The sequence below is a fragment of the Nanorana parkeri genome, unplaced genomic scaffold (assembly GCF_000935625.1).
Source record: "Nanorana parkeri isolate BGI_ZX_2015 unplaced genomic scaffold, ASM93562v1 scaffold380, whole genome shotgun sequence".
Lineage (NCBI taxonomy): Eukaryota > Metazoa > Chordata > Amphibia > Anura > Dicroglossidae > Nanorana > Nanorana parkeri.
In genome coordinates, this window is record NW_017306648.1 from 532,329 (window position 1) to 555,711 (window position 23,383).

The window sequence follows — 23,383 nt, forward strand, 5'->3', positions numbered from 1 at the left end:
CTGTCATTTGAAATCAATAAAATTGATCTTTTTTATACAAAATTATTTATGTTGATGGACATGATGTATGTGTGACACCTTAAAAGTCCCATATCTTTATTGTTCATATGTGTTGTGCACAGAGCAGAACGCATTCTATTTATGAAAGGCCTAATTATATATTAAGGCACTTCACTGGGAGCTAACCAATCACAGGGCGATTATCGATTATATATATATATATGAGATTCCCTATATTTCTTGATTATATTAATAATAATAGCTTTCACATTAATAATAAAGTGTATTTTTTTTAATATATATTTCTATTTTTTGTTGTTTCTTTGGAGAAGGATTAAATACGATTTTTTTTAGCACATAAAACACAAGTAAAAATGTAAGCAGCAGTTTATAAATATTTTTTCAAAGCTATGCTATGTAAATGGAAACATGTAACAAATATAAATAGGTGTTATCCCATTTTTTTTTTTTTTTTAAAGGAAAGGTGTAATTAAAATTTGCTACACAAACTGAAATACACTTTAAAGCGACCCTGTCAGGTTACAAAAAAAAGTTTCCTGCAATAGAAGAGTTCTTGTTTGCCACTTCCTGGCAGCCATGTCTCTTCTCCCCTCTATTCCAGTGCCTCAGCCTCTATAAGGGGTTAGTCAGATGTCTGTGTCCCCTGCCACGTGCCAGGATTCCAGTCACTGACCAGCTAAGTCACAGAGTCCTGCTGGCAGCCAGACATTGTATTATGCGATCCTGGAATACTACTTCCACCCCGCCTATCTCGAGTGTCACAGCGGAATGAAAAATGTTGTTTCTCAGGGAAAAATTGGATGCTGAAAATAATGTCGATACACTATCATGCATCTCAGAATGAACCTACACAGGAGTTTGTTTAAGAACTACAAAGAAAATAAATATTGCACTCCAGTAGGACATCACTTCTCCCAGAAGGATCACTCCATCCAAAACCTCAAAATTAAAGTACTAAAAGGGAATTTTAAAAACTCTCATGAAAGGAAAACATTTGAGACGAACATGATTTTACATTTCAATGCCATAAAGGAGGGACTTAATGTGGATTCTGCTTTTCTGACACACTACTACCAGAACCTTTGTATGAATCTACAGAACATCACAATATTCATGTATGTTGTATATATCTGATCTGTTTAGGGTTTATTGGTCATCCTATGTTTATTTGTTTCATCTCTTGATTATCAGGAGGCATTCTTTACTCCCAGGTCCAACATTTAAAACTCCGGGAAAAATAAAATTTACACACTGCATTGGGTTTGTAAACTATAATTTAAAAGCTGGATGTTATGTGTGGAGGGTGTCTGCAAAGTTTTTGGGGGGCGCATGCGTGCAGCGAGTGCAGATGGCCACAGTCTAATCACACTTTGCACCCCGCTGAGACCATAACGATCATACTGTGAGCTACATGGCCACGAACTCCAGGATTTTCTCCCCGAGTGCACCGGACACCTTGAGGCTCCTCTCCATGTCGGTGTCAGGCTCCAACTCGAGGCTCCGGTCCCGTTCTATTAAGAAAGCACTTGCTCACGCGGCTTCCAAGATGGCGCCCAGAGATACAGCGCAACGCTCCTCACAGGCTCCCTCTCCTCCATGCTCAGCCAGCAATGCAGCAGACGGTGACAGCAGAGCCACCTCTCCCTCTCCTGACCGCTGCTGTTTCTTCCCAGGATGACCTGCTCAGGCGCATAGACAAAATGCTGCAGAAAGCGCTGGAGAGTGGAGACCACCTCAAAACAGATCACTAATTAAGTGACACGGGAGATCCGGGAGCTGGGACGAATGGCGTACCTGGAAGCACTTATGGATGTAACCACGTCCACGGTGGACTTTCATGATAAAGAACTGGAACAACTCTGTGATGACGATTTGCAATTGATGTCGAAACTAGATGATCAAGAAAACAGATCCCGCAGATCTAACCTACGTTTCCGAGGTATTCCCGAAACGGTCTTGGACCTACAGGCTACCATTACCGCCCTACTCCAAGAACTGACACCATCGATCCCGATGTATCGACTGGAATTCCAACGGATCCACAGGGCGCTGTCGAAAAGGCAAAAGGACGGTCCTCTCAGGAGGGAAGCTATACTACAAGCGGCACGCAAGTCCCCCTCTCTTTCCTTCCAGGGCCACTATTACCAGGTCTTTGCAAACCTGGAACCGTCAACCATTGCAAAACGCCGGGCTATGAAACCGGCCCTGGCTATACTACAGCGTCATAGCATACTGTATCGCTGGGGATTTCCTTTCCGCCTGATGTTCGTCTACAAGAGCACTCACTATCAATGTACCAACCTCCTGGAAGCCACGTCGTTGCTGGAGGACTTGGGCCCATCCGAGGACATCCCCCCCGATCTGTAAGCTACCTCTCGACACCACGCGGAGTCTGGTAGACTCTGGTGACCTACTCGCCCGACACCACGACCCACCCCAAAAGCAGAAGGTCGCCTGCAACGGTCCTCAATTTCACCTGGATGAGCTGCACCTGGGACTGGTGACGTGGTTTTTGAACTGTTTCTTGATTACTCATTGCTTAAAATGTTTTTGATTTCCGGGCCACAAGTGGGTCCACACTTGCTGGTTGCCTTTGATAATCGCTCGTTTAAGATGTCCTATTTTCTCTCCCTTCCCTATTTGATATGACAAAATATTGTTTTTTTAAAGTACTATGTCACATAATATACGGTAATGCGAGGCCTAGTGCTTTTTGACTGCTTTGTGGAATGCATCCGGGGGTCCGCTGTTTCCGGTCCTGACACCAACATTCAACAGAGCTCTCATGGTGATGACACCCTTCCGTCATGTTGATTATATCGTATTCTTAATCTCAGGGACATGTAAAATCATTATTTGTACAGTAGTTATGCTACACAAAATGTACATACTATCCAGTGCCGTGCCTTTTATTTGTTATATGAGTCTTAGCGGGGCAGTCACTGTGCCCCCGCGTTATCCAGATGGTCCGCCTTCGCAGACCCTTTGGACCTGGTTCTGCCCAGGCACGTTGGCCGCCAAGCTTTCTGTCGGGTCTCAACCCGTATTCCAGGCCCGAGCCGCGCTCCCGCAGTTGTCACACGCCTCCGTGTGACGCGGCGGCCTGGCGGGACATGCCCCCGTGCATCACAACGCACGCCCAGTGATGTCACTCAGGCTATATAAGCAGGCTCAGCAGTCTCAACCATTGCTGAGTGATCTTCAGCCTGTGACCAGTACCTGCAGGGATCTGTCTCCTAAATTCTTCTATGTGATTGACACGGCTTGTTCCTGACCACTCTCTGCTTCCTGATTGTACCATTGGCTCTCTGGCTCCTGACCCGACTCGTTCCTGACTATCCTTAGAATCTCCCTGTGGAGCACCTTTCCCAGCTGGCACCGAAGATTCCATACCCGGCACCCGTGCTGCTCTTGCCTGTCCACCCCCTGTTGCACCCTCAGGGGTCCACAGACGGAACCGCAAGGGAGGTCCTCCTTGTCACTTCGGGCTTGCACCACGCTAAGTAACACTTTCCTTGGCCCACCGTGCCTGGTCAGAGTAATGTTTGGTTTTTATACTCTTCTCTCTCTCCCTCTTTTCCATTTCCTACTTGTCTTATTTCTGGTAAACTCTATCTTCGGAAGTTAGTTTTATTCCAGGTTCCTTCGACACCCACTACCTTTGATTTGGCCTCGGTCACCTCTCCATTTTTTATCCCTTCATATTAAGGGATTCAACTCCCCCAACAAAAGGACATTGGCATTTAGACAGTCTTGCTCACATAAATATGATGTTATTTGTCTGTAGGAGACCCACTTTTCTCAGTACTCGGAGCCACGCTTCTTCCACCCATTATTTTAAACCGTGTTCACGGCCAGTACACCAACAAAACACAGAGGTGTCTTCATTGGTTTCCACCGCAGGACCTGCTTTGAGAGTCCGGAAGAAATTCGAGACCTCTCAGGTAGATACCTATTGATCCAAGGCCTGCTGCAAGACCAGTAAGTGACCATGGTAACGCATTATGCTTCCAACTCCCGCCAGGTACGTTTTCTGTCTCATCTCCTGTGAGTGGTGGAATCACATTCCAGGGGCACCGTTATCTTGTGCGATTACTCAAATCTGACCCTGTTCCCCAGCATAGATAGATCCGGACTGTACTCATCCCCTTCACCAATGTGTGGATCCTTCCGTGCGCTCCTATCCCACCATGCTTTATTAGATTGCTGGCGTGAAGTCAATCCCACTACTAAGGATTACTCCTTCTTTCTAATCCCCATAAGACCTTCTCGAGAATTGATCATATTTTTATTAGCCCGTCCCTTCTCCCTAACGTACTTCAATCCTCCTTAATCCCCTTCTCTTGGACTGACCACACTGGTGTCACCATGGAACTGACATCTCTGTGGGCTACTAAAACGGACAAGTCCTGGATCTTGAATGATCTCTTAATGACCCATGTCTTAAAATAGAAACCAAACTGACTTCTTATATTCCCTTGAACTCTACTCCAGACATTTCTCCCTTTACATTGTAGGAAGCTCACAAGGCTGTGGTTTGGGGCCATTATATTCAACTGGCTGCTTCACAAAAACGGGAGTGACTGGATAGGGTGTCCCGGGACTTGAACTTACTGTTGTCTAGCCTAGTGGACCAGAGCTGGTGGTACCGCTCTCATCAGTTTTACCTAAGGGTAACAAACAAGACTCGCTTTTGGCACGCAGATTACGTTACTCTGACCTCACGTATAAACCACTTCGGATGCGCACACGGTTGGGCATCATGACCAGTGACTCCTCGAAAATCACAATGGAATTTGAACGCATCCTATCCACGCTGTACTCTTCAGCGGCTCTGGTCCATCCACCTGACCTGCCCTACGTATTTGACAAACTCTCCCTACCACCTGTCTCTCAGTCTTTCTGGGACTCCCTTGAAGAACCCCTTACGCTATCAGAGATCAAATGGGCTATCAAATTATTAAAAGTGAATAAAAAACTGGCCCTGACGGCTTCACGCCATTGCTACTACAAAAAATACCTAGACTTTATGGCCCCTATATTGCTAGCCGCACTCAATTCTATCCGCACAGGTGCCTGCCCACGTCCGGAGACCCTGTCCGCTACGATCTGTATCATCCCTAAACCTGATTCCGATAACCCATCTCATTGCTTAACGTAGACATAAAGATATTGGCGAAAAAGTTTAGCTGCGCGTCTCAATAGAGACATTACAACAAAAATCCACTGTGATGAGGTGGGCTTAATGCCACGTAGACAGGCGGGGGATGGCATTCGTCGGGCGTGCCTTTTGGTGTAAGCGCACAGGAACACGCCACTGATGCTTCTCTCCCTCGATGTCCAAAAGGCTTTTTATACCCTGTCCTGGTCCTACCTTTTTAGCATGCTCCAATGGTGGTCCTATGTTCATCTCTTGGATTCGATCCCTGTACTCTTGTCCAAGTGCATCGATCAAATACTCTGGTCATCCCTCGGCCTCCTACACAATCTCATGAGGCACGCGACCGGAGTGTCCCTTCTCCCAATTACTTTTTGTGCTTGCAAAAGAACCATTAGCCCAATTTATACGGGACCACCTGGACATCACTGGGCTCTCTATAGAGGGTCACCATCATAAACTCAGTTTATTTGCGGACAACATATTGCTGTTCGTCTCGAACCCATCCATTTCATTACCCAACCTACTCTCTGTACTTGATTGTTTTGGGACCGTGTACGGATTGAAGGTTAACCCCCACAAATCTAAAGGCCTTAATGTGACACTGCCAACCCCGCTGGTGGACACCCTCCGTGCCACATTTCCTTTTATGTGGGAACCCCAAGCTTTATGTTACCTAGGTATCCACCTTACAGCTACCTTCAGTTCCCTATATGAAGTGAATTACCCAAACCTATTTTCTCATCTAATACAATTACTTCGTACATGGTCACAATACTCTATTTTCTGGCTGGGGAGAGTCTCCGCCATTAAGATGACAGTTACTGTACTTTTTCAGGGTTCTCCCTATCCTAGTACCACACCATAGATTTAGAATCCTACAGCGCCAAATCTTTAACTTTATCTGGCAGGAAGCCCGACCGCGTATTTCTCGCGCTTCACTTTTCTCCCCCAAATTGAAAGGGGGCCTGGGTGTCCCTTACATATCTGCATATTACGCTATGGCTCAACTTGTTGTGTTACCAAAATACCACGCTACCAAAGACCCTCTGCTGTGGGTCTCACTGGAAGTGGTTGACTGTGACCCGTTGGCTATTAATAATATTCTTTGGCTACTTCCCAAAGATAGACTAAAACTACAAAACCCAATTACAGGCCATTCCCTACGACTTTGGGATGCACACAAATATTCTAGTCGCTTGATGTCCCCGCATCGCCCACTCCTCTCATTCCTAAAAAACCCAGCCTTCCCCCCGTGGCTGTGATTCCCCACTCGCATTCCGTCACTGGTTGTATGGAGATGTGACTAACCTACACAAACTATATACTGCTGCAGGCCAAAAAAACTTTTCAACAACTACTAGATTCATATAAATTGCCAGCCACAGAACTCTTTCGCTACCCTCAGGTCAAACACTTCATTTCCACCCAAGTACCTGTATTCCCCACAGGTCCCACATTCACCTTGTTTGAACGGACCTGCACTCATGATCCATATGCGCAGGGCCTGATCACCCTGCTCTATGACCAGGTGCTATCGTGTTTGGCCCCTCCCCAACATAAATACATGTTGGCTTGGGAGAAAGATCTTGGGAGCCCCATAGATATAGAATGCTGGAAAACCATCTAGGAGGTGACTAAATCTAGCTCTCAGAGCATGCTGGAGACCAATTACAAACTTCTTTATCGGTGGTACTTGGTACCTAACAGACTCCGGTCGTTTGTTCCGGGTCACGATGGCATGTGCTTCCTCGGATGTGGAGAAGTGGGATCCTACACACATGTATGGTGGCAACACCCCATAGTACAGACTTTTTTGGTCAGAGTTTTTACCTTTTTTTCTTCTATTTTGGCTCTCACACTAACACCGGACCCAAAGGTCGCTTTACTCAACCTGCCCCCCAAGGAACTCACACATAAACAGCACAAATTTTTACTACATGGCCTTACTGCGGCTAAACAAACAGTGGCGAAATCATGGTGATCCCCAAATCTGCATTTTGCAGAATTAAAGCACAGATTCCAATGGTTCTTCAATAATGACAATGGCAGACAAACCTACCTATACGCCAGGAATTGACTGCTTCTACTCTTCCTTACTCTCACCTTTACTTCCCTACTCTACTCTACCTTACTTCCTATCCTACTCTTATTCTTTCATTGGCCCTCCTCAGCCCTCCACCTGGTTGGGGTGGTAGAGGGTTAGTGTCTGTTTAGTCTTCTCTTTATTTTTTGCCCATTTATACTACATTTGTTGGATTCAAGATACAAGATGTTATTTAATTGCACTGGCGTAAAGACCTGCAACTTCAGCATACTGAATGCTTGCTACGCATTCTTATTGTTAGCAATGATTTCCTAGGCAGCAGTATTCACTATGTAACTCGTGACGACAACACATGAATCCCATTCTGTGTTACATTTATATCTGTAAACTCCTGCTATACTTGATTGTTTAACTGTGTTGGAACAGAAAAAACAATCAAAACTATTGATTTAAAAAAGCAGATTTCTGAAGTCAGCACAGCTTTACCCCATTCACTAAGCTAGGTAAACATTTGCTTTGCAATTCGAAAATTCACTTTTAAAGTGAACATGCTCTACCTTTTAGTACATCAACCCCACCATCTTAAGGCATTCACCAGTAAAATGTACCACTATACTGAATAGGGCATGTCTCCAGAGTAATACAATTGATGAAGAAAGCAAAGGTGGAAATATGAGTGCGTGTTGAAGATGTGAACATAAGCACAGTAAAAAAAAAAATGTATATGGTCCAATGTCAAATAGTAGTAAGAATTGATAGCTTGAGATGTGTGTGAATCTCAATTTATTTGTATTTGGAACTAATTTCGGAAGGTTAACATCATGAGGCTTTACACACTGCTGGAACAGAAGCATTGTCTTTTCCCACAAAAGCAGGATCTCCTTAATGCAGAAGTAAACCACTATGTGAAGGGTGTGTTTTTGCCATTATGCACAAGTATGTACAGCATGTATTTTCCATATAAGGGTGCCCTTCTCCAGAGCTGTCAGATCCATCGCTGGTCTCCTGCTCTGTCTCTCGCTGCTGCTACCATGTTTCCCTGAAAATAAGACACTGTCTTTTTGGCTAAAAAAAATCACACTAGGTCTTATTTTCGGGGTAGGTCTTATTTTTTTTGTACAACAATCCACACTTATTCATGTAGAAAAGTCTACATGTATTCATGTACAAAAATATGGTGATCAGGGCAATCAGGGGTGCCGTACCTTTCCAAGAGCAATTTGCTAACCAATCGCTGACCAGAATGAGCGAATCACACTTTCACTATTGATTCCCCACAGGCGGAGTGCATTTGGTATCACTCCGCCTGTGACAGGAGCCGGCGCTATAGAGGAGGCATCGGCTTATGCGGCTCTGCTCCCTCCGGTGCCGCCTCCCTTCCTCTAGCGTTAGCTTTGTTGGCACCGCTGATTCTCTCCTGCCTCTCCCACAGCTCTTCAAGTTCCCCCTTATGCCACCACCGACCCTGGGAATGGTCACAACTAGGTCTTATTTTCGGTGTAGGTCTTATATTTTAGAAATTCCCAAAAATAGTTCTAGGTCTTATTTTCGGGGTAGGTCTTATTTTCGGGGAAACAGGGTATCTCTGCCACCAACACTTCCAGATTCTGTGTGATTCCTCTTAAGCCATTGGGTGGCCACTGATTATGTAACTGCTGCACATGTGTACATCTGGCCCATTCACAACATCGTAGAATGCGCTATACTGTGTAAACAAAAAATTGCTGGGGGAAAGAGGGAGAATTGTTTTGACAGAAGAGGCTTTGCATGTCTCCTCCAAAAATGTATACCTTCCATCAATTTTCTATGTTTTACACTTTACTTCCACTTTAAAAATGCATCTGCACCAGAGTGTCTAATACCAGAGTAGCTCTTTGACTATTAAAGGAATTGTAGAGAGAGGAGAAAGCTGCTCTTAGCAGATATTCTCCCCACTATATGCTGGTAGTGCGAATATTATTATTATTATTATTATACAGGATTTATATAGCGCCAATAGTTTGCACAGCGCTTTACAATATAAGGAAGACATTACAGTCACAATACAATGGTAAGGAGGGCCCTGCCCGTGAGGGCTTACGATCTAAAAATAGCGGAAGGGACACAGGTTTCACAACCAGTAAAAAACACATACAAGGAACACCTTTTCTAGGTGGAAAAGATATAAAGGACCCATGAAGAGCCTATTAAAGTGGATGCAGGAACCAGCAAAAAAACATACCTTCAGATGTGCCCATTTGTGAAACTCTCCAATAGGATACTTAACAAGGGGGAGCTGTCCCTTATATCTAAAGGTCTAGCATTTTGTCCAACAACAAGTTTCCATCAATTTGATATTGAAGTAGATATGTATAAATTAGAATGAACCTTGAAACCTTCAGGGCCCCGGTGCAAGAAACCATGAAGGCCCCCCCCCAACCACCATGGCACCGCATGGTTAACAGGAAGGCTGCCGAGGTCCCCAGCAAGTGCGGGACCTCAGGCAGCCGCTTGTTTAAAATTTTAGTGCCGGTGTTCTGTCAAGAACGCCGACCCAGTATCTGCGTTTACGTACAGGCGGGATTAACGAGGAAACCGGCATTTATTTACAAAGTATTCGTTTGTAATGGGTAATTGTGACTGTTAATAATATACCATCCGTGGCAGTAAATGATGGGTGGAATATTATTAACAGTCACAAATAACAAATTAAACGAAATACTTTGTGAATAAATCCCAGTTTCCTCGATAATATTGGTCTGTGCGCAAGCGTAGATGCTGAGGTCGGCAAATTCGACTACGCCGGCGTTCTCGGCAGAACACCGGTATCTGCGTTTAGTGTTGGGGCATTTTCACAAGTATGAGTACTCATGAAAATGCCAAGTATTGGCACTGGTGTATCCCTACTTAAAAATGTAATGCATTGCTGGGACTTGTAGTCCTACATAGTTGGAGCTATTCTGCATTTCTGTATAATGACTATACAGCAATGCAGAATACCGCCAGCTATGCAGGACTACAAGTCCCAGAAATACATTATAATAAAAGTCAGCACTACAGAATATCACCAGCATGACCAATCAGAAAACCCGGAGGCGAGTCATTACGTGCCGCCCGGCTTCCTGGAATGGTTAGGAAGCCAGGCTGCCTAGCAACAAGTGAAGCCGGCTTTCTAGCCAATCAGGAAGCCGGAAGGCAGGCCATAACCCACCTCCCAGCTTCCTGCACTGCACTGCTACTGGAAGTTCCGGTATAGGAGGTTAATATCTGAGCATTTGGGCGAGTACGAGTACTCGCCAAAATACTCGGTATTGGCACTGATACCGATACTCGATACTGCATCCCTAATCCATTTGAAGATGGCTTAATCATACCAATCTACACTCTTGTAGATGGGTGTTATGGTTCAATAGTTTAGCATAGTAGTCAGCACTTTGGAACAGGTTGACCATTTTAGATATATTATGCATGTACTATATATCTGGGAAACTGTGTTTAATCATCTCCAGCACGATATCATCAACTATTTTGGCTTTTTTACTTTGTGGGTGTTGAATTTTCTCAGTTCTGGCAGAGTAACTTGTGTGTCTAGTGGGTTTTGGAAATCCTTGACTTTTTTTTTATCTCCATAGCATAAGAAGCTAATGAAGTTGTTGAGACAGATGCTGCCATTTGGGTTGTTTTTCTTTGTTCGGAAGTTAATGTCATTCTATTTCTCCCAGAAAGACATGACTAGACTTGTAAATCTGCAAGTTCAAACCCAAGGCAGACACCATTCTATGGTTTGAGTATCAATTACAGTATCAAAGATGATACCCTAGATGTTGATTTCCATTGAGGAACCTTTAATTTTCTTCAGAGCTAAAGACACCCCAAAAGACTCAACAACTTACAGTATTTAACGGTGCATAAAAATACCGATCAAACCTCAGAACCTGGTGGGCCTACGCAAAACAAAATGATTCAAGTAATGGTTGATCAAACGCACCTATACCCCCCTCACACACAAATTGTTTAACAAAAGTACTAAACTTTTTTTTATAAAAAGACAAGAAATATAACAACTCTATATCAGGGAATGATTGATGTAGTATCACCTCTTCCAGTGGCAACCCTGATCAGAGCTCGTACAGAGCCAGCAGTCTACTTGAGAGCCTGCACACAGATCGCACAGTGCTCACACAGAGCCCACAGCCCACCTAGAGCCCACACAGTGCCGGCAGCACACCTTAGAGCCTGCACAGCCCACCTGAGAGCCTGCACAGCCCACCTAGCCCGCACAGCCCACCTAGCCCACCTGAAAGCAACACAGCCCACCTAGCCCACCTGAGAGCCTGCACAGCCCCCCTGAGAGCCTGTACAGCCCAGTTTTTTTTGTCTTAGATGTGCTAGGGGACAGATGATGGGCAGTTAGTGTTGGTGAATAGGTAGTGCAGTTAGTGTTAGTAAAAAGGGAGTGCGGTTAGTGTTGCTGCCCACCTGACAGCCCACACAGTGCCAGGAGCCCACGTGAGAGCCAACACCGAGCCAGCAGTCCACCTGAAATCCCGCACACAGCCCACACAGTGCCAGTACAGAGCCCGCAGCCCACTTGAGAGACCGCACAGTGCTCGCAGCACACCTGAGAGCCTGCTCAGCCCATCTGAGAACCTGCACAGCCCACCTAGCAGTTAGTGTTAGTAAAAAGGGAGTGCGGTTAGTGTTACTGAAAGGGTTGCAGTTAGTGTTAGTGTTGGGTCCTGCTTAACAGAGTATACCTTGTTGTGGTGGCAGGCTTCATATTTTTTGGCCAAAATATATTTCCTTACTCTTAAATATTGAATGCACTGATGACTTGGAATACACTTTTCAATTTTATATATTAATTTGTAAGAGCAGTGGCCGAACTATCGCCATAGCGACCCAGGTGGCCCCTATGGTGCCTGGGGCACAGGAGGGCCCGGCCAGGACAAGTAACCAATGGGTCCCCCTGATACCGTGAGAGCCGCCTGGGTCGCTATGGCATCGCAGGCTGCTTACTGTCACTGGCGGCTGTGAGGAGGAATATGCCACTGTCCAGATGACTGACAACCTGTCAGTGATCTGTGCAGCGGCGCGTTCCTCCTCACAGCCACTGCAGAGTCAATGACAGCCAGCAGCTGCGGTGGAGGAGGGCGGGGTCTGGCTGCGGTAGCAGCGGAGGAGGAGGCGGCAGTGGAGGAGGAGGGAGAGGCCAGGCCCGAAGGCGGTGGAGGAGGCGAGTTTCACTGGTGACAGAGGAGGAGGCGCGGCCCCCCCGGCGGAGAAGGCTGACCGCGGATCGGGGCTGACAGGTAAGGCCTGTCGCGCGCTTGTCGCACGATTTGCATTTTGCGCGATATCGCGTGGTTTGTCGCGCGATATCGCGCAAATGGTTGCATTGAGCAAACTAGAATCGCGGCAAAATCCGCTCCAAAAAAGGTCCTGCTGTAGCGAAGCACGACCCGCGACAGACAGAGCCCCATTGCTATGCATTGGAGAGCGATATCGCGCGGTAAATACCCGCGATATCGCGCGGATTACCTCATGATAAATCGCTCAGTGTGAATGGGGCCTAAGAAGTGTGCAGGGGTGTGCCCAGCCCACTTGAGACCTTGCAGAGCCCACCATAGAGACTCTATGGTGGGCTCTGCAGGGTCACTCTCAGGTGGGCTGCTCAAGGGGTGTAACTAGAAATCACAGGGCCTCATACAAAATTTTGCTATGGGGCCCTGTGATTTCTAGGTACGCCCCTTTGTAAGAGTGTTAAAATAAAAGTGGGTGCACTGAAGGACCTGGTGGGACAGCCAGTGGACAGACTTGGTGGGAGTGTCAGTGGGTGGATTCGGTGGAACAGCCAGTAGACAGGCCTATTGTGTAATGGTGGGGGGGCGGGGGGCCCAGGCCTAAAGCTGTGTAGGGGCCCCAAAGTTTCTGATGGCTCCCCTGCCTTTCAGCATACAGTCTAGAATCCTGAAAGGAAAATTTCAGGCTCCTTGGGTGTGTTGGATTTTGATAGCCTAAGGGTCGATGCTGACTTGAGCAATCCATCTCCTTGACCTTCAACGTAGTGTGGGCCTCAAAGATTATAATAATAATAGCCCTGGCCTTTGTTGTTACCCCATGACCACCTTCCCTTGCAGTCCTTGAACTGTGCTACTGGTTGAGGTTTTCCTTTGGCTAAGTTATTCCTTTTATTATTTATTTATTTACTATGTTACCCTCTTTCTTTCTCCATGGTGTCTTCTATATAAACATGATGGATTGAATTGTTCTCTTGTTATATTGTCTAATAACTTGGTTCTCAACTGGTGGGTCGGGACCCAAAAGTGGGTCGCCACCCCGTGTTCAGTGGGTCGCCACCTGCCTTCCACTTTTCTAGGTGAGAGGCTCATCGGCCTCCCCCATCGCGCAGCACTGTCAGTTCTTACGCTGAGCAGCCATTCAAAATATGGTGCTCAGCGCCCAGTGTCAGCTTGAGGTGGGGTGCACTGGGGGTATGGATGCAAGGGAGCTCCATCCATACATGCATTGCCTTTAGCTCCCTCGCATGTCCTGTAGTAATGCCTGGACTGGAGTGACATCACATTCTGGCTCCCGGCACCTCTACAGGGCGCACAGGGAGCTGTACAAGCAATGCACATATGGATGGAGCTCCGTCACAGCATAGCAGCCCACACTGCCGTGCGTTCCATTGCAATGCAACTTGGGTCGCGACCTAATGCCCGAGGACAAATGTGGGTCTTGAGGTTACACAGGTTGAGAACCACTGGTCTAATAGAAGTGCTGACAACTGCTGTGCATATCATATATGACACACTCTGTCAGTCCCTTTCCTGTGGCACGAAACTGGGTATCAAAAGGATAAACAGTATATAAACATGCCAAAGTATTTTTGGCATGTTTGTATGAATATTCACATGCTCATATGTATGTAATATATTGTATTGTTTATTTTCCTTCAACAAAAAATATTATACAAAAAACTATGGTTAAAATTGATCGGTAGAAAAAACACAGATTTCCTGAAAGCTGAAGCCTGATGCTCTTCCTTGGCTAATGCCGGTTTTCTGAATCCTAATCTCCGACTGCACAAGGACACATGAAGTACTCTTCTCTGCTGCCCGCTGTGGCTCTGCTCCTGCATTAAGCCACCTTTTCACAAAGGGGTGGCTGCAAGCTCCAGCATTGGGTTGAGGTGGGAGGGGAGTGAAAGCAGAGTGAATAACTTGGCCTCCTGTGGGTCTCATTTGCACCGAGGATTTAAAAGGTTTTTAAAAAAAAATGTTTTAGATCAATTGTTATTAGGACAACTGTGTTGGCTTTTTAGCCTTGATACCCTTTAATATCAGTTTCACAGAATGAAATATCAATTCCAGTTTGATTTTCAAATATTTTATTCTTTATTAGACTTCTTTGTTCCTTATCATCAAAAGAAACCATTGAAAAGAACGAATGAGATGCAAAGTCTGAAACATACTCCCCGCCCACCCAAGGTGACTTCTGGCAGACATTTAACATGCATGGAAGACAAAATAGTGACAAACTGCTCTGCATGGGTCCATTGGGGGGACAGGGACAGTTGGGATGAAGGGGGCAAGGGGATGTAGCTGCTCACAGAGAAAGAAGGTGGTGTTCAGTAGATCTGAGATTTCCCGAGAACAGGTACCTGTCCAGAAAATCATAGACGGTGCTCAGAGCTTCCATAAATCAATCACCCAGTCTTGTCTGTGCTACTGCATCTGTGCCATACTTTCTCCACAGCTAACAGATGGGTATATTCCCAGGTATGTCCTATGGATGACATCCTCCTCCCAAAGGTGCAACTATAGCCATGCAATGGAGTCCAGCTGCAGCACTGGCCAAGTACAAAGAGATAATACAAAATCACAGCCCCCTCTTCAAAGTTGCATAAAGATATATCTAAGCAGGAACAATATTTGGCAAACAATTAAGGTAAAATGAATGTATGTGCTTTGCTTGAAATAATGTCTTAAAACTTTAGGGTGAGGAAGAACCTTGAGGATTATTTGGCTTAAACTTGGTATTTGGAAGGACCAAGTACCTTCTTCAATGTTACGCAGTTTTGTTGTTCTAAATTTTACTGTTACATATAGATCCTTTTGGGTAGTTTTCCACTGACCATACTGATAACTAGATCAAAGGGTCCCTGTCAGCAAAGAGATGTGGGAGCTGTGACTGGTGATCGGGAACAAGCATGTGCCTATCAGGTGTCCTGACACCTAACACATGAATGCTATTTGCAGAAGAGTGACCTTCCAAGTAGTGAAGCAAGGATAAGTAAGATAGCCCTGGAACATGCATCTTTAAGAACAATTCAGCAACAACAGTTCCCAACTCTGCCCAGCTGAATGCAGCCAGTATAGGGAGGTCTCTCTTACACTGTTTAATTGTTCCTATCTTTTATATTACAGAGCAAGTAGGAGGGGGAGATTGCAGTGGGGTTGATTAGAGATCTTGCTCTTAGAATAATAGGCTTTTAAAACATGAGGAAAAATTCACCCAACAGTATTTTCTCCTCTAAATAAAATGTTAACAAAATATCAACTTTTGATAACTGTTAGGTGTGTGCAAATATTGCAGACCAGTGACGTTTTGCAGACCTTACCATTATGAAGTCCAGCGTTCTGCAGATTTTATATAATAATACTATGCAGGTCTTCTTCCATAGAGAGAGCTGTAGTCTGTGAATCATCCTTATACATTGTACATCTTCATGTCAGGGACTGGGAGAGGACTGAGCAAAGCTTTTTAGACTGTTCTTACATGATAAGGCTTGTGTAACAGTCTGTATAGAGTAACAAGCAATACAGTGAAAAATAAACTCCAATATCCCCATCATTTTTTGCTCTTTGGGCAGGTACCTAGAACGGTACCCGGACAAGCTTTTGTTCCCTGTAAACCCCCCTCAGTATATGGCTGTGTGTATTGTGCCCACTTGTGCATATATGAAAGTCACAACATGCATAGACGGGCTCTTGTAATGCCCGGTGAAAGCCTGCAAATGGCTTTATGCCATCTAAATACACTAACACCCCATCCCCACCGTTTTGCCGTAAACCGCCGTGTGCGACCTGTTTTGTCCAAGGCCACGCCATGATTGCACAACAATCAAACAGTGACATTGTACTTAACTGATAAATGCAGTGACATTTTTCTAGAAAATAAAGGGACTGACAGTGTGCTCCTTGCTATTAGCTTCTGAGTTTTGGCGTTGGTAACGTCCGTGCGGGTGGTGGGTAGCACAGTGGTGGCTGGTGGCATGCGGTGGCCACTGGATGCAAAGGTCAATCAAAGTATGGTTTACCAGGCCTTAGACATCCAGACCAGTGAAAAAGGAAGAATAAAATCAGTGTGTCCCTGAGTCAAAAGCTCTTACCAAATCATTCCCTTTTTTACCAAGTAGGGGGTCAGAACCCACCACCCTGCTTTGATATGCATAGTCTCCAACAAGCCAACCTGCTCTGCATCAGATACCTTGCAACACTTTACCTTTCATTCATACAGTGCTGTACATACTTTTACATTAACATATACAGTGCCGTGTATACCTATGCAGAGTTCCATGCCTTTTTTCGACTGCAGACATATACCGTGCTATGCATATGTGTTGATATATCTACAGAGTGCTGTGCATACATATACATAGCTCTGTGCCCATAAATCTATACTTCACCCCTCCCGCCCCATATAGATGTGTCCTGTGCTGTACACCTATATTTATCTACAGTTCTGTACATCCATGTTTATACCAAAACTTTGTACACAGATGTGTGCAATGTGTCTCAGTTCTAAATGCAAAGACCATTTCCCCCCGCAATATATATAGAATAATATTACATGTGCATAGATTTCCTCTCCATTTGTGCATTTTTCTAGGCTACAGAATTGTCAGTCCAATGGGAACAAAGTGAGTGTTGACTGTGTCATGAGAGTGTGCATGTTCTGTGTGTAGCCTCTGGAGTATGTGTGAGTGCATAGACCATGGGAGCTAATACAATGAAATGTATTAAAGGGACAGTAATATGTAGAATGACATGGAATGTGCATGTGACTGTGAATGTTGAATGCATGTGAATTATTGGCTTGCGTGGGTATCATTTAAATGGGTTGAGCTATGTCTTTAAAAACCTGAACCAAAAACAAACTGCAGGTATTACGTGACAAAAATTCTGTTAGTACTCACACACACACACAAAAATGTATAGCAGTAGCTTTCATCAGCAACTCATGGATGTCAACACTTTTTAAGTGCAACAGGTTTTAAGCAGGCTTGCAGGTACATATAAACCAGCCCTCGTTCTTTTTTAGGAACTTGATGCTGGTCTGGTGTACTGAGAAACAAAAAATACAATAAATACTATATTTTGCCAGTTAAGAGTTGGCAAAAAGAAGATGACTGTATGCTGCTTGAGTTACAGAGTGCCAAGGGACTCCTCCCAAGAGCCCCCTGCCGTTCTTTACTCCTGTAAGTTGGATTTATGCATGAGCATCCAAAGGTAGCCAGTCAACGCAGAAAGATAAGAGGAAAAGGAATACAAATGTATTATGTATTACAAACTGTGCTTTGGTGCTGCCTACTTTTACCCTGCTGTCCTATGCAATGGGCCACATGTGCCTTATAGTAAAAATGGCTCTGTATGTATAGATAGATAGTACGTGATCATCTGCAGGATTAGGCACAGATCAGAACTCATATAGGGAACTCTGCCAGAGCTCCACAGGAGCAAAGCGCTATCAGACAGTTTGGAATTAAATCTGCTGACCGTATAATAATCCATTATGTAATGGCAATACCGAAGGTGCATGAAAAACACAAGAGAATACTCTATACCATGTTTGTGTGCGTGTCATCAATACAACCAATAAGTAGCTGAATCTTAGCTAACACCTAATTATTGTTTAAATTCTATAGCCAAATATTACATCCTATCATACATTTCCCAGCCTTTTGACAGTTTCTGGGGACACTCAGGCTATGTATGGGACATTTCAGGCCACATGAATTGATGTCGGCTGCACAAAATCTATGCCACACCATTGTCATTGGTTCCTTCCTATTGAAATGATGGAACCAGATAACAAATACCTCTGCTTTGAGTAAGGAGCAGGGTCATTAGGATTTTGTCTCTAGCATTTTTCATAGTCATGGCTGAACCCCATTTGAGAAAATGAAATGAATCATGAAATGCCTAGGTATGTTTCTTATGTGCTTTTTTAATACCCCCATTATGTTTCATTAAGCCCTCTATGACCCTTTTTTGAAGCACAGCCTTTAATGGTCCTTTAAGGTGCTTGCAAGGGGTGTCAATCTGTGCCTACCAAAAAGGAGGAATTTAGGTTGTGCGATTTGGGCTGATGTATAAGCATGTAGTGAATATATGCAAGGCTTGTCTCATCGGACGTCATGTTTTTTGTACAATGTCAGCATTGTGCAGCAGCATCTGTGTGTGTTGTCGACATTGCGCTATTCATGTATACTGTAATGTCATTTGTGTCTCCTTCAGTTTGCCACATGGAGATGAGTTGATTGTCTGGAATATTGTGACTGTGAGATGTCAGTATGAATGTGGTGTCACAGTGTGTTTTATACATCACTAGTTCCGGGAGAATACCAGACCCTACAAGCTGGAAATCCTGACAGTCTCCTGGTAGTATCTGGCAGTAACACTGGAATTCCTCAGGATGCCAGGACTTGGTGAGGATGGCTCATCCGGTGTGTTGGCAGGGGGGGTGGGGATGCTGATGATGGCAGCTGTAAGGTCAGACGTCTCACAATTTAGCTTCATGTTGGTATGGGTTTTGGCGTTGAGGCTGGAGCGGCTATGCAGGCAGGGTATAAGAAGAGACAGAAACAAAAAAATTTAGAAGTCTTAACAAAACTAAGCACACTGCAAAATGCAATGCAATGCAGCCAGGCACATACCTTTAGAATAAACCAATATTCACATTCAGCTCATTTGCAGCATGGTAGTCTTAATGTGATGCCAATTAGGTATTTTTTCATCAAGCATAGTGTATGCATGGCTAAAACTTTATTTTTTTCAGTTTTTGATAAAGCAGAGGTTGGTTAAAACCACTGTTGAGTTTACTTTTTAATGTTTGTATCCCTTTCAGGAGATTTCCCTATGCTTCCTGTCTTAGAGACACAACAAGAAGTAAAAGGAAATCCTTACCAAACCAGGGGAATCACTGTCACTGAAAAAGTGTGCCCATTGGAAGAATTCCCCTTTAGTGCTGTTCTGGTAACTGCTGAAAAATGTTGGATTTCCCAACACTTTGGGGCCAATTTATACATTTACCACCCAGACATACACTGGGAAAATACTGTCCATACAGCCATCTAGTGGGGGCAATGCCATGCGAATGGCATTCGTCCAGCATAACTGAGTGGAAGATTTATAAATTGGCGACTATCTGTCATTGTGACAATGGTCACCAGGAAAAACGTAGAGGGCGAAGTTGCATTACACAGCAATAAAAACCCTATAATGGGAGGTAAAATCACTACATCTGAGATGAGAATATTACTCAAATGTATTGGTGGGGCAATACCCATCTTACGAATTAGATCTTAAATGGGAAAACATTAAAGAGAAGACCTCTTATTATTTATTCAGTTCCGTACAACATTACAGCCATGGTGGTGACATACAGTTCAAATATTTATAATATAGCAGGGCCATGTACTCATTCAAAAATAGTTACTGCGCAGAAAACAAAAGAGGCAAAAGACAACCTTGGTATCCAGTACATGATAGTTCTTATATGTTGGATATGAAGATTGCCTTTTGGCTATTTTCTTTTTCCAAAGTTTGGATCCATCCTTGCTCTCCCACACCGATCAAGACAATTAGAGGGAGCGACTCTCCCTAATGGGCACAGACAGCAATAAAAGCATGACAGAGTTTCTATCCCCTCACCACTCTGCCCAAAAACCTTTGCCTTTAGTGTTACTGCACAGTGCACACAAGTCAGCCGAGATCCACCCAGCTGCGTGAGTGACAGCTGGCTCTGCCTATCTAGAGGCAAAGCCAGATGTACCCGCACCCTCCCCTGTCCGTTCTGACCAGTCAGCGCTGGAGGATCACAGCGAGGAGGGGGGAAACCCTGCAGGGAGCCGGGAGTGATAGTCACATCTCTCTGCGTGGAGATGATCGAGAAGTGAGCGAACGCCGGTATGTGTTCGCTCACTTCCCGATCAATTATACCGACGTGTGACAGTTTCATTGTCACACGTCGGCTCGAACTATGAGGCTGAGTGAAAATCACGCACCTCATAGTTCTCCTTTAAGTAAAAATAAGTAGAAAAAATGTACTTCAAATGCAGTTATTGCCATTTAATTCCAGGTATTATATGAATTTTTTGTCTGTTTCTCAGTAGGTGCATGTCGTATTACTTAACCCAACTCAGCCAAAAAAGGGGTATTTCTGTTACAAAATAATGTGTAGAGATGTGCGATTCGTTTCGGAAAAATTATTTTTCAGACGAATTTTCGTTATTTGGAGATTCGGATGTATCCGAATTTCCGAATAACAGAAATGATGAATGAAAACGAATCCGAATTTCCGAAAACAAAATTTCGGACGAAATTAGTTAGCAGTAGTCTGTACGCAATTTTTTTTAAATGTCACTTTGGTGAAACGAACGAAACGAATACGAAAAGAAAATGAAAATTCGTACACACTACCGCTAACGAATTTCGTCCAAATCCGAATCCCGAAACGAATTGACATTCGGACCCGAATCCCGAAAAACTAAATAACGCAAAATCCGAAACAAAACAAAATGAAACTCAATACATTTTTTGCCGGTGCACATGTCTACTAATGTGTAATCTTCATTCCAGTGGTATATTAATCTCCAAGTTTTGTAGTCAATTTCTTACCATAACATAATTAAATCTAATCTCTGGGCATTACCTCTCCACCACCTTCACCACCACTGCCCCTTACCACCCACCACCACCATCGAATCACTGAGCTTTTAAAAAGAATCCTAAACTAAAACCCATTTACTCCCCAAAGTCTGTAATCACATAACACTCCAGGTCCTGAGTCTTCCATCTTCTTTGCTGCAGTGGAGGAGGGTCCTTCCTAGTGTCCATGTCACTGACTGGGCGACATAGACACTTCCAATTGGTTGTCTGTCCAGACATAAGTCCTTCGGAGGCTCCAGAAAACTACACTTTGCAATGACATCATAGACTACTGTGCTGGATCACCGATCGTCGCTCCCAGAAGCAGTGGCGATTAGGAATATGGACAGTGGAGTTAGCATTTTAAAAATACTGATGATTAGATTAGAGGTGGTTAAGCTTTCCCCATATATGGACTTTAAGCTCCATTATTAAAAGTAATTAACACATTAATCTAAAAATAAAATTTAGAGTTTGAACCTAGCTTTTAGCAAGGTTATGGTTTGCCAACATGAACTGAGGTTTTCTGCTATTCTGCATAAAACTAGCCACATGGGGGCACTATATAAGTGATATATTACAAGACCACATCAGAAATCAACTGGTTTAAGTAGGATGTGGGGTCTGGGAAAAATGTTATCGGTCACCCCCTTTAGCTGCCTGTTCATAATCACAATCTTTGCCATTTATGATTTTCTGCCACTGTTCATATCCAACAGCATTTATCATTCACCTACTCTGATCCGACAAATCCTGATTTCCCTATTGACCATTGATGCACACATCTTTATTCATTAGAAGCAACCAAGGTTAATACTGCTGCCTACAGGATAAATGGACACTAGGCACAAAGAAACTGAAGGCCAGCTTTCTAGATGACATAACCCTCCCTCCAGCTCAGGATAGCTTAATGTCCTCAGGACTCGGATAGATGTCATCCTCCTCTCTGCTATATTTCTTGCTTGAATTAGAAAATGTTTCTTCTATCAACAGCTAATGTTAGATTCAGCCCGGATATTTTAAATCCTGGAGGTCTCTCCAGTCTCTCCTACCTAGTGCAGGTTTTCCCAGTTCATATATTGGTGAACTTTCTGCGACAGTCTGGTGGTCAGCAGTGACTAGCCATCTATATTCCAGTTACACAGCACTTCACTATGCACATCAGGCCAGTACATGTGGGGATTCCTTGTGCCATTATCGGGGCAAGAGTTGTGGCAGTTTCACCTGACCCTGTCTGAAAACTCACTTTTATGAGTGAATGTGGCAGACTAATGCTATGTTGGAGATACTTCTCTTCATTGTATCAGAGACTGTTAGAGGAAGTATTGTCAGAGACAGGCTGTAATTAGCGGAGCACTGTGTGAAAATGTTTTTTTTTTGTCTCTCTTAATCTGAGTCATAATGCTGGCTTTATACAAGAGCATTTTATACAAACATGTGACAATAGTACTTTGTATAGTGGTGTCAGTGATGCATCTGATTCCTCCTGTAACAAATGGCTGCACATTATATTGGCACTGAGTGTATCTGTAAGTAATTTGTTTTACATAAAGAAGAGACTTGTTTTATCTCGGGTAGTCTAGCACCTTTATGCCTGCACTCTTTCTGCTGTTTTTCTGATGTGGCCGGGAGTTAATGACACACTTCTGTGGCGTGCCTAGGTGTGAGCATCATGGGTGCGCTCGCTCTTTCACAAAGGCCTCTTTCTTTTCCTTGGTTCTCTGTAGAACCTCATTGAAGCTTTTATGACAGCAGTATCTGTCTGTAGGAGTTTATCTTTATGACTTCTATTGGTAGATTCTTTGTGAAGACTCACTGGTGGAGTTTAGCTTCAAAGGCTCATGACAGCCTTCTCTGCATGACTACTGCTTGCAGCCTAAGTACAGCTTGTTAACAAGCTGCTGTTCCTATAGAGTTGCGTGCAGTGACCTGTGGCCACAGAGACATTGCTGCTGATTAAACCCTTGTAGACCTCCAGCTTTTTCTCTGAGCTCTGAACAGATTACACAGTGCAGTCAGGACTCACACAATCTAATCAGGGTTCTGACAGCAGGCTGAGTAGGAGGCGGCTGTAGCAGCAGAAAAGCTCTTAAGCAGTCTTATATCCCTTCTATCAGCAGGGAGAGGAGCAGGTTCTGTGCAGGGAGCAAGAGCTGCTATCAGCATTCAGGCTGATTGGCAGCATCTTCATAGTCGCCACTTAGTACCCCTGCTGCACTATCACCCCCCTATAATGTAATA

At 44.3% G+C, this 23,383-nt stretch overlaps 1 protein-coding gene and 1 long non-coding RNA gene across 2 annotated transcripts in view; one reads left to right on the plus strand and one right to left on the minus strand.

The window, feature by feature from the left end:
• The window catches only part of LOC108789237, a 28,064-nt gene extending 11,137 nt beyond the window's left edge, over positions 1–16,927 (plus strand). The window contains exons 2-4 of the long non-coding RNA XR_001941385.1: positions 12,430–12,445; positions 16,731–16,734; positions 16,918–16,927. This is a non-coding gene — a long non-coding RNA (uncharacterized LOC108789237). The remainder of the gene's footprint in view (positions 1–12,429; positions 12,446–16,730; positions 16,735–16,917) is intronic.
• Positions 16,928–18,572: 1,645 nt separating this feature from the next.
• KCND1 (potassium voltage-gated channel subfamily D member 1) overlaps positions 18,573–23,383 on the minus strand; it is a 48,815-nt gene continuing 44,004 nt past the window's right edge. Inside the window, exon 6 of the mRNA XM_018559197.1 lies at positions 18,573–19,046. Coding sequence (XP_018414699.1) covers positions 18,845–19,046 — 202 coding nt within the window. The 3' untranslated portion in view covers positions 18,573–18,844. The remainder of the gene's footprint in view (positions 19,047–23,383) is intronic.